Source organism: Acanthisitta chloris, unplaced genomic scaffold (assembly GCF_000695815.1).
Source record: "Acanthisitta chloris isolate BGI_N310 unplaced genomic scaffold, ASM69581v1 scaffold39375, whole genome shotgun sequence".
In the NCBI taxonomy this organism is placed as follows: domain Eukaryota; kingdom Metazoa; phylum Chordata; class Aves; order Passeriformes; family Acanthisittidae; genus Acanthisitta; species Acanthisitta chloris.
Window position 1 is genome coordinate 1 of NW_008672754.1, and position 12,046 is coordinate 12,046.

The following is a 12,046-nucleotide window of genomic DNA, read 5'->3' on the forward strand; positions in this document are numbered from 1 at the left end:
ACGGCCCCGGGGAGTGCGGGACACGGCTGCTCGGACACACCCCCGGGGTCACCGCCCTCCTGTGCATTCGGTCCCGTATTAAGGAGTTAGGAACACGGAGAATCACTCGCGGCTCGACAGGACCGAGCAGAGGTTTCCCCTGTTCGTTGGAGACGTGTCAGAACGCACCTCGTGAAAAGCAGGAGCTGCACCGCACGGCTCGGGGCAGGCTTGATGCTCCGACTGCCGGAGATTGTTCCCAGAGTGCTCATCAGCTAGCAGTAAAAATAATCCCAGGCAACAGGAAATTCTGGTATTTTAAGACTTGTGCTGTTGCCAAGCAGGGACAACACTGACATTTTGTTGTTCTTTAAAAATGTAAGATGCCAAGCGTTTACAATTCAAAAGACTGGGCATTCCCTAGTGCTTCTTTGCAGCTACTGCAACTCAGTCTCAGAATCTTCAGAGGTGGAAGGGACCCGCAGGGATCATCAAGTCCAACTCTTGGCCCTGCACAGGACATCCCTGAGAATCACACCCTGTGCCTGAGAGCATTGTCCAAATGCTTCTTGAACTCTCTCAGCCTTGGGGCTATGACTACTTCCCCAGGGAGCCTGTTCCAGTGCTCAAATAGCCTCAGAGTGAAGAACCTTTTTCTAGTATCCAACCTAAACCTCCCCCAACATAACTTCAGGCCATTCCCTCGGGTTCTGTCACCAGAGAGAAGAGGTCAGTGCTGCCCCTCCACTTCCCCTTGTGAGAAGTTGTGTACAGTAATGAGGTCTCCCCTCAGTCTCCTCCACACTGAAGAGACTAAGTGACCTCAGCTGCTCCTCATACAGCTTCCCCTCAAGGCCCTTCACTATCTTTGTTGCCTCCATTGCCTCCTTTGGACATTCTCTAAGAGCTTTATATCCTTTTAGCAATGTGTTGGCCAAAACTGCACACAATATTCAAGGTGAGGCTGCACTAAGGAGAGCCCAGACTTACCCTTCTAAGGAAAACGAAGCCATAAGGATTTCCCAGCACCCATGAGGCACAACAGCAACAAAAAGTAAAAATAATGGTGATTTCTCAGGGTTGTGCCTTTAAGATTTATTAATGTTTTGTGGTTCGATTTTAAAAAAAAAAAACAACAAACAAAAAACTAACCACAGCTTTAAGAAGTGTAACAAAAGCTACACTCTTTGGTTAGTAATATGAAGGAAAAATCCCTAACTGCCCCAACCAAAGACCTCCTGTAAACATGAGTTATTTTAAGCCACTGTGAAACACGTCAGTCGATATTTGCCCTCAGCAGCACAGAAAACATCAAAAGCCAAATTACTCGTGCCTGAATTGTTACCTACCACTCTGGCAAGCCCAACTGGAGGTACAATCTTCTTGTGCCCTGGCACTATCAGGCACTGTTGTCAAAGCAATTACATTGTGCCAGTCCAGAGATGCAGACTGTGAAACTTGTAAAGGTCAGTTCCTTATCCAAAACCCTCCATGTTTTCATTGGATGTGTTCTTACTTTCAAAGCTTTTGTGGCCCTGTGATAATCCATTTAACAAAAGGCTCTCCCCCCTTATTCTGTTGGCTGACATTAGATCCTCCTAAAATCACTGCTCTGACTAGGTAATTTCTTCAGGCTGGGGCACTGAATTAACATTTTGCCCATATGAGAAGTCCAAAGGGAGACCCATGTTTGCCTTGTAAGCCAACAAGATAAAAGCCACCTTGAAAGAAGAAGGTGCTGACTGGGTGACTGCAGCTTCGTTTGCTGAACATGATGAGAACAAGGGGCTCCTAAGGTCTGGTGTTTGACCAAGAGTACTGGCCTGAACTCTCACCCTAACACATTTCTCAGGCAGAAATACTTACTCAGGGAACAAGTTGCACAGTGCATATTTCTGTCACTGCCCCTTGGGTAAAGCGCTCATGGGAAATTAGGCACCCTGGACAAACAGCATGCTGCTTTTCCCAAGGGTTTCCACTCTTCCTGCATCTCATAAAATCACATCCCTCTCCCCTCTGCACTTCCCCAGAGGCTCAGTATCAGTGGCACTGAGGCACAGCTGCTGCTGTGGGACACAGAGCTGCTGAGAATTCATAAGCATCCTGGAGGATTTCTTTGGCCACTGAAACATTTTGACACACAAAGACAGATCCATTTCTGGGGCTATAATATAAATATGCAACACGATACTGGTAACTGGGGACTAACCATTGGTAACTGGGCACCCTACCCAGTTCCTAGCAGATAATGAAAATTAATGTTCAAGGCTACACCTCATTTTTGAGCTTCAACATTTCTAAAACAATTACCCAGGACTCTGTAAGGAAATATGACTGATTTGCTTTGTGTGGTGGCAGCTAACATCACAGAGACCACACTGAAGTGTTTGTGCTGCAGCACCAGCCTTGGGAAACAACATCTGTCTTAGCAAATTTCAGCTAAAAATTGGCAGCACCTGCAGGGTACCAAGAAGGAAGAGACAAAAGTGGAGGAAATTAATCCTTTCCAGAGAATATTAATTATTCAGTGTCCTGATACAACACATGGGATAGTCTGATGCGCCATGCATTGCTGCTCACAGACTGACACTACACCAGAAATCAGGCACTGTGGAAAGCACCACAAAACCAGCAAGAACATGACACAGACAACTATCCTCCTAACTTTTTCCCATATTGCTGGATTTTAAATTGTGGATTTGAGTAGTTACTAGCATGCTGAAAATCAAGGCTGTATCTCTGTGTTTCATTACTTTCCTCGCAGAGCAGCTTTTGTAGTATTTTTAAGTTCCGACTCATCTAATTCAAAGAGCATTTTGGTTTCTTCTTTTGTGCAAGACCTTTCCTCACCACTCTTATGCACTGGGTTTGAACTCACTCTCCAGCACAGGGGGACAGTGCAAAAACTGACCAAAAATCCACAAGAAGATAAAAGGGTGGGTGTTTATTGTCTGGAGAGACAGGGGAGAGCAGAGCTCAGCTTTTGTGTACTGAGCATTCTGTCCCCTTCTGCAAGGAGCAGAAAACCCACACAGGAAAAAAAAAAAAAAACCCATGCAGAAAACCTACTCAGAAAACCAAACTAGCTAAGGAAGAGGAGGCCGTTAAGGCACAGGTCCAAACAAACACCACTTAAACATCAAAGAACAAAGCTAGCAATAACACAAAGCCTGGCAGAAGAAAGGTGCTCTCTTTACCCTGCAGATCCGGGTTACAGAAGCCACAACTCCTGAAACCGCATTATTACCCAGTTCTAGATCAGGTCAGTTGCACAAAGGTTCATTAAATATTTACAGGTGACATTTTTCTGACTTGTGACAACCAGGATCAAGATAACCATCCGTTTTCTACAGGTATTCTGTTCAAATCTGTTTGAGAAGTCAACCAGCAAGAAAAGAACAAACAGCAACAGAGCCCACAGGATAACAATTGTTAGGTTTCTGACCAATGAAAAAAATCTAACCCCCTGAAAGCAGTAGAAATAGCCATAGTTGAAGGCAGTTTCTTCAACAAACTTAGCACCTCTCAAAGAATGCAGGGCACAAATGAAGAACACAGAGAATGACCAAGTGATCCATTCATAGTCACAGTAGTTGCTGGAGACTGTTGTGAAATGGCCAAGTACAGTAATCAGATCATTATTTTTACCTGGGATATAGAGCAACAAGCAGAAGAAATCTCGAACACACTAGCAAACATTTCCCACAAGAGGATGGCTCTGTAGAAACCCCAAGAAAGTTATTTCTTTGTGTGTTGTGCAAACACATTACTTGCACTGCCCAGTACCTGGTAATGCACTAACAAAGCACACTTCTTGTGTAAATGAGATCCAAATCACACTGCTGAGTGGAGAAGCTCACCACTGCCAAGATAAACAGTCTTAGCTTGTACATACAGACATGCTCAACTTTTGGTTAAAAAGTTTCCACCACAAATTTGAGAGTTAAAAATAAGTGTGCTTGAGAATAGTGACATTTTCTTCCCACAATCCTGATGTTTTATTCTTTTTCTGACATGAATCCTCATGAAAGAAGTAGGATAGCCAGTACTGAAGGCAGCCTACTACTAAACCCATGTAATTGGTACACTGACAGAAACAAGTTCCCTGTACCAGAATGTTCCTTGGTCTTGCACCCAGGGGCTTCTCAAAGCACTAATTCAGCTTTCTTGCCTTTGCCTCTCTGCATGGGCTTTCACCAGGCTCCCACAGGCCCTGCTGGTCTTTAATTGAAGTGTGGCCTGTGTTTGGGAACAGAGACAATTCCCCCAACCCCACATAACACAGAGGGTAGTGGGAGGGCTATTTCAGTCAAATGGGACTTGATTTCTTTGGCTAAAGCATCTTACTTCTCTTACTTCTGTTTCATGACTCATAATTTCTGTGGACAGAGAAACTTCTGCCAATGAACGAGGATTAAAGTTGACAGTGTTCTTTGCTGTGTGACACAGGCACAATGTCCATGGTGTCTTCCTCAAACCAGGACACTGCAGCCACAGAAACAAGCACAGGAGACAGTGCCCCATACCTTACACCAGACTGAGAGATAACTGAGTGCCACAGAGCTGCATTGCAGACCAGAGTAGCTCTGTCTCAGGGCTGTTCACAAATGCTCCAAATACTTGGTGAAAATGCTGTCATTTTAAAAACAAATCATCTCTACATTTTATCTTTTCCAATTATCTCTGTAAATGCATAAAATAAATTCCTTGTTAAGGTCAAACGCTTCTAAATGTGCTGGTTGATGCAAACAATCAGGGTTTGCCTAATCAGGTTTACACAAGAGGTTAACATGGACCAGCAAAAACTGAATGCCATTTTTCAGGGGACAGTGTAGACATTGCCTAGTTATAAACAAGGAATCATTAGATTTCACTCAGGAGATACCACTTCCATTCTGTAAAATCTCCTCAGATAACAAGTACCTAGCCAAAAAAAAACCCCTAAGCCAGATGCCATAGCAATGCTAATTTCACACCTGATTTTCTCATAATGAAAATTAGTTGTAGATTAACTTTGCCCCACAGCAGCAAAGCAGACATAAAAGAGATGAGCACACAACATACCTTGGCCACTGGTTATTTTTGCTGTAACTATGTCTATTGGTAATGCAGAACCATTTCTGAAAAATCTACCCTTCTGCAAGAGATATCGCAGTGCTTTGCAGTGTTCTCAAAGCAGGTGTGTTGTCTTTGAGGCAGATCAATCTTTAGAAGCATACTAGCTACTTTAAATAGAACTGCAAAGGCAAGAAAACTTGAGGTTCTTGAGCAAATATTTTTCTTTGCTGGCACCTAATCCTACACCTCGTGCTAGCTCCAGCTTAAACCAAGGGCAGAGATTAGCAGGAGCCATTCAGCAGTTGCTGAGAGGAGTTCTGACCACTCCATGTGCAGCAGCAAAGGGAATCCATGCTGCCATTTCTGCTCTGAGCTTGGTGTAGAAATCCAGTTTCCAAGCTCCAAAGCAGACACTGTTACATGTTGTACTTAACTCCACCACCACCACAGAATGCTAGAGAGGTGCTCACTGGATGAACAGCAGCTCAGCACATTCGCTTGAGGCTTCATAGGTAGGAAGAAAGCTGAAGACACACCCCAGATTTCAGCTAACAGGAAAAACATGTGCACCAAACAAACTGTACTTTGATCACTACTGTCTGTGTGCACCACCACAATTCTCCCAGCAGTACGAGACAGGCTCAGATTAAACAAACAGTTAAGGGAATTAAAGTCAGAACTTCCTATTTAAAGAGCTATCCCCAATCTCCTGTGGATAACAACTCACTGAAGCAGCTAAATATTTGCAGTACATCCAACACCTCAGCGTGCCAGTGCCAGGGACCAGAATGCTAGTTACAGCTTTAACAAATATCCAAGTATCTAAATACTAGTATCTGGTATTAAAAGCATCTAAATCTAGAGCTTTAACTTCAACCAGAAATACTTGCTGAGCTGAAAGAATTGAAGTTTTTCCTAGTACAGACAGTGCTCACAGAGAGCATAAAACAGTGGGGCAAGAGCTGCAAAAACTATAAATAATTGTGCACTGAGAGGGATGAGATAAAAAAATCCTACCAGCTCTGAAGGCAGGAAATTGCTACCTATAACATTTTTCTTTCCCTGTTCACATCACGCTGTGTTGCAGTGGGAACTTCATCACTTCTTCATGTAATAGAATAAAACACCTTTTCAGTTGTGCAACGTTTTACTAACAATACTAAATAATTGTCTGACAACAAAACGAAGTTAAAGCAAAATCAACACCCCTCCCACACGAACTGAGACTCCTCCCGTGCCTCTCAAAGGGCACAGCCGAGGCAGTCGTTCCTCCAGCTCCTCCTGATGGCAAACGACAGGCACAGCACCCTAACCAGGACTGGGGTGGGAATGCTGATGTCATCCTATGCCAAATGCCATGAAAACCGAGACCTCAGCCCGTGAGCAAAGCAGGGTTTGGTGAGAGACAACACCTGATGTGATCAGCTGCTGTGGAGAGGCAGCACAGTCAGCATTCCCGGGTCTGAGACACAGAATCCTCCAGCTGAGCACTACTAGTCAAGGCCAATGGCTCTGCTTTAAACTGACTAACTTGCCTAGTAAAGGAAAACCAGGGAATGACACCTACAGAACAGAGGAGGGATGTGAATTGTGGGAGGGGATTAGGCTGCCAGGCCCTGCAAGACCCAACAGGCAGCCAAGGGTCTAAGGCTTGAAATCACTGAAGATGCAAAGGGTGGCCATCATTAACATCCTCACCAGCTCAATAATTAAACAGCTGCCTGGGTGCCCTTTTCTCTTCAGAACAAAAAAAAGAAATCCAAACAGTGGTGAATAGAGAAAAAGCACACAGGGAAACAAAGCAAAACAGAGAGATACCCCCCTAGGTATCAAACATTTTAATTATTCTTAAAGAAAACTACAGTCATATATGTGATTACAGAATCATGAAGCAGTGAAAAACAAAAGGAACAAAGTGGCCTGGGCCCAGGCTCTAATGACCTTACACCTTATCTCTCATACCAGCATCACTCAGGAAAATCACATTATCTGAAAAGAAATAAAACCAAATATTAATCTTGAGGGTTGTTTTGCCCTGTTGCACATCTCCACACCCACAGAGACCATCTAGTTGTTTTAAAATAAGCTGCAAAGATGAGCATTTCAGAACAGAACAGTTCATAAAACACAAGTGTCCAATACAGGGCTCTTGCTCTGCCTCCCTTGAAAGCTGACAATTCCAGCTGGCCATATAACAAGTGTGCTAAAGCTAATGAAAAGCTGCTGAAAGATACCAGAAATATTTTAAAGTAACAGTTTAACTCTGTCTATAAAATACATCAGTTACAGCTTATTTCCTTTCTATTTTGCCATTTTCAGTCATATCCTTATATCAACAGCCTGTGGGACTACAGGAAGCTCATATTTCACGAAGTCTCAGGAATTTCTAAATCTTCTTGAGACTGGGTATTTTCACCACAAAGAAGCAGCCATTAGGATAAATAGTAATTAAGAAAGAGACTTGCTTCTCCCCTCCAGTTATTTATAAACAGCAACTTACAACACTGCTAGCTGAATGGCTCAGGTGAAAGTCTGATTACTGTTGTCTTAGAGGCTGCACAGCAGAAATATCCAGAGCTGTGGTTGTCTTTTCCTTTTTCCCTTTCTTTTTTTCCTCTGTCCCAGATTTGTTAGACATAACAGAAATGTTTGCTCTACTACCCAGTTGATTCATCCCTCCCTCAAATGCCACAAGTTAGTGGCTCTACCCATAAGAAAGGTGTAGGATGCTCACACTATTTAAAGGTTAAAGCAAAAAGTTGAGTTTCCTAGTTATCCTCTTCATTGTGTTTACCCAAGGCACAAATCTACTTCCTATCCATTCTGTGCACTTCTGACCACTACTGGCTACCATATCAAGGTCTTCCTAAATTCTCAATCAAGTTATCTGTACATCAAACATCTTTCACAGAGATCCTTAAAGCTGGTCTCCAGCCTTAAACAGGAAGAAAAAATTCTGTGTCAAACTGCAACAAAGCTACTAAACAAACTCTGCTTAGAAAGGAGACCTGCAGTGCTACATATCAGTGTTCTTAAAACACACTGTATGCCCCCTGCACTAACTGGTTTGTGTGAGCAAACTACACCAACAGTTTGCAAGTGTATACTCTCACTTTCCATGTCTCCACAAGCAGTGCCAGAGGAAATCTACTGGTACAGCCTGTTCATTCTCTCAAAATCCCTGAGTGTGGACACTGAGGATGAAGACAAACCAAGCTCTATTTCAGAGGTACTCCCCCACCCACTCTAAAAGGGCCAGGGGACCTTGGTGTGTTGCTCCTTACCTGCTATAATTGTTGTGGCCTGTCGCCTCACGTTGTTTTTATCCGTATATTCGCCATAGTCTATCTTCCCTTCAACATATATTCGAGAACTGAAAAGCCAACAACAATTTGGTTCTGGTCAGAGAACTGTGCTGCTGGTTTCCCCTCTACATCTAGAATCATAGAATGGTTTGGGCTGAAAGGGACCTTGAATACCATCTAGTTCCAATGCCCCTGCCATGGGCGGGGACACCTTTCACCAGCCCAGGCTGCTCAGAGCCCCATCTAACCTAGCACTGAACACTTCCAGGGATGGGGCAACCACAGCTTCTCTGGGCAACCCATTCCAGTGTCTCACCACCCTCACAGTAAAGAACAGAACTTCCGCTAACCTAAATTTCCCCTCTTCCAGTTGTTTCGTGGCCCCTCCATCTTAGTATAGGTCCTGCGCACCATAATTTTTGCATCGATTATTAAGGCATTAAATCCCCAAATACATTTGCTGTTCACTCACCCTTTCTTCACATACTGATAGGTAACATCCCTGAGGCCTGGTCTGAAGACAGAGATCCTATGCCATGTTGTTTTCTGGCTGATATCACCTAAGTTACATTGTTTCGTGGCCCCTCCATCTTAGTATAGGTCCTGCGCACCATAATTTTTGCATCGATTATTAAGGCATTAAATCCCCAAATACATTTGCTGTTCACTCACCCTTTCTTCACATACTGATAGGTAACATCCCTGAGGCCTGGTCTGAAGACAGAGATCCTATGCCATGTTGTTTTCTGGCTGATATCACCTAAGTTACATAAAAATAACAAAGTTGGATGCCAAGTCCTCTTTTTGATACAAGATCATTAGTTTCAAGACATTGGTGTTCTCAAATAATGAGAAGTGATTTGAAAATGGAAGTATATAGTAGTCAATATCCCAGTCCATTCCAGAAGTTCCATTTGTCTGTGTCCAAATACAAGCATCATGCCAAGCACAGTACAAACCAAGAGATCACTTTTCCTGGAAGATGGTGCCACACTATACATTTTTCCCCTCCTCTCACATACTCTGCAGTGAATAAAAGTTAGAAGAAGAGACACCTGTAGCTGCAGACTGATGACAGAATCAGACAAAATGTTGTGGTTGTTTTCTCTTTTTCTTTTCTCCTCTTCAAACATAAATAAGAGCACAGCACCTGCTACAGCTCACATAAGCCCCAGTGACAAACTGCCAAGTCAACACACTCTCCTCTCCTCCAGAGGAAGAACAACAGGCAGATCTCTCTTCAGTACATGCTGCTGGGATCAGTAAGAGACACACAAATGCAGCACCATCTCTACTGACCTCAAAGGAACTTTTCTACACCCAGAAGATTTACACAGCAGCCTGAGGACAAAGCATGGTGGTGCTGAATATGCAAACATGACCCCAGAACACAGCAGAAGCAGGCTGCTCACGGCAGACTCACCTCCCTGGCTTGTTTCACTGTCTCCTGTTCTCCACATCTCATTGGTTGCAAGAGAAAATATGGTAACAGGATTTTTGCCTTCCACCTGCCTCATGATAGGGTCTTGTCCAACCCGACCAAGTAACTGAACACGATTCATGGCTGAAACACAAGAGTAAACACACAGAGGTGAATTATGATGCCTCTAATCACAGCAAGCCACAAATCAGCAGCTTTTGTCAAGGGCCAGAAACTTGTCTTTCTGTACCTCCTAACCACTTTTCAAGCTCTTGTGACTTTTGGCTTATTCAGATCCCAGCAGACAGTTGACTGTGCCTCTACTATCATTATCACTGCAAAGCAACTCATTTAGAGAGCCAAAGGCTCTTTATTCTTTCTATGCCTTTGTCCTTTTTCTCATACACACATCCATATGTCACTTGAGACTATTTTGCATTTACTTATATTGACTTTTATGTGTTTTATAATGATAAAACCATAGTATTGCATTGTTTAGTCTTTAAAATAGTACCTTAAAAACAAAGCTGCATTACCACGCTCCATCCTCTGAATTAGAGCGTCACTAGTTTTTACACAGGTACTAGACCTAGGCAGACATAGCTTATCCCTTCTCCACATTCAAGGATAACAGGAGGAGGTCAGGGAAACATCATTCTTGCACACACAGCATGTGATCTGAATAGTGAAGTCTGAAGTGTACACCTGGAGCCAATCATGCTGGGCAACAGCACCCAGACAAGCTCCCCAGGCAGACAGAAGCCTGAGAAAGAAGTACACAAGGTACCTAAAGGCAGGTGTTAGAAACCCTGACAACAGCACTGACAACGCACCACTCCCTGCCTTCTACAGGTGGTACTTCATGTCAGGGCTTATTCTCCCTTAAATGCTGCTTGAGTGGACAAGGACCAGATCAGAAGCTACTCAAGAGTTCGTTTGTTTGAAACAACACACTCCTAGCTCCTACACTGAGGAGCTACCATTCCTATCTGTTTCTCTCCTGCCGTATTTCAGATGTTCTAAAACTGAGATAAACACAAAGAGTAACAGACAAGTTGCATTTCAGGAGCTACTTACATCTTTCCAGTACCAATGAGCTAACTGTATCAGACTCATGTCTTACAAACTGGCGCAGCACCTGAAGGAACACAGATGTTAGTTTCCAGGACACAGAGTATGAGTAACATTCAGATGTTAGCTTCCAGGACACAGAGTATGAGTAACATTCACAAGCTTTTACACCTCTCATTTTCTGAGATTACACAGGTTCTGCAAGGACCTTCTTTTCCCCATGACTAATGAGGGGACTGAGGAAAGAAGTCTGTTCAGCTAAATGAAGCCAATGGGATTATTAAAACATATCTGATTAAAGATGGTTTAAAAAGCTGCCTAGGAGAAAGCATGGTCCAAAGGCATCTCTGGCAATTGGTTTTGGGACATGCAGCAACTACTGTTTTACTGTGATACATAAACGGTGGTGGGGGGGAGGAGTTTGAAGTAGAGTGGTTGTTTATTGGTTTGGGCATTGGCTTTTAAAAAAAACAAAACAACACACACAAAAAAACCCAAACAAGCAAAAAACCAAACCACAATTTTGATCGTTCCAACACCTTTCTGCTTTACTTCAGAGACTAACAAGACATGCCCAAAACATCCATTCATCCCCTGCCATGAGCAGTAGGATGCACCAACAACCCTTGTTCCCAAGCAAACTGCAAATCAAGGATGCAAAATCCCTTTGTAGAGTTAAACAGAAGAGAGGAAAAAAAAGTAAAGGAACGGCCTTAAGGCCAGGAGATATCACGTCCGAGAAGAAAGGAGTGGAAAAGAAAAGCCCAGGAACACTTGTGCAAGAAGCCCACGTGCAGGAACTGGAAGAAAAACTGAAGAAAGGCAACACGTGGTTGCGAGTGTAAGTAAAGGAACGGGAGACCGGCTAAACAGAGGCGCTAAAGCAGCGAAAGTGCGGCCTGCTAAACAAGAGCCCTTTAGGGAGGCACGCGGAAACACCAATGTGCGTGCAAACCTCGATCATGCACAGGACAGATCTTTCAATAGGTCATTCTCCCAGTAGCTGAGAAAACGCTCGAGAAAGGACAAACATATGCACCCTTGAGTACAGGCGCAAACAGAACAAAGTCTCCCCCGCGGGCAGTGCCACGTGGGGAGGGGGAGGGAGGCAGCAGCGAGAGAACACAGTAACCCCCGCGGGGCCTGCGGAACAACCTACATCTCCGCCCCGGGCCGCAGGGACAGCGCCGGGCGGGCGGGAGCTCCCTCCCCT

At 43.9% G+C, this 12,046-nt stretch overlaps 1 protein-coding gene across 1 annotated transcript; it reads right to left on the bottom strand.

Moving 5' to 3' along the window:
* Positions 1–6,860: 6,860 nt before the first annotated feature.
* SSBP1 (single-stranded DNA binding protein 1, mitochondrial) lies at positions 6,861–10,900 on the bottom strand (the record flags this gene model as incomplete). The annotated part of the gene is made up of 5 exons (XM_009074638.1): positions 6,861–7,026; positions 8,322–8,410; positions 9,015–9,102; positions 9,766–9,906; positions 10,840–10,900. Coding segments are annotated over 5 exons (426 nt in total), but the record flags the coding sequence as incomplete, so codon positions are not given.
* Between the last annotated feature and the right edge of the window lie 1,146 nt (positions 10,901–12,046).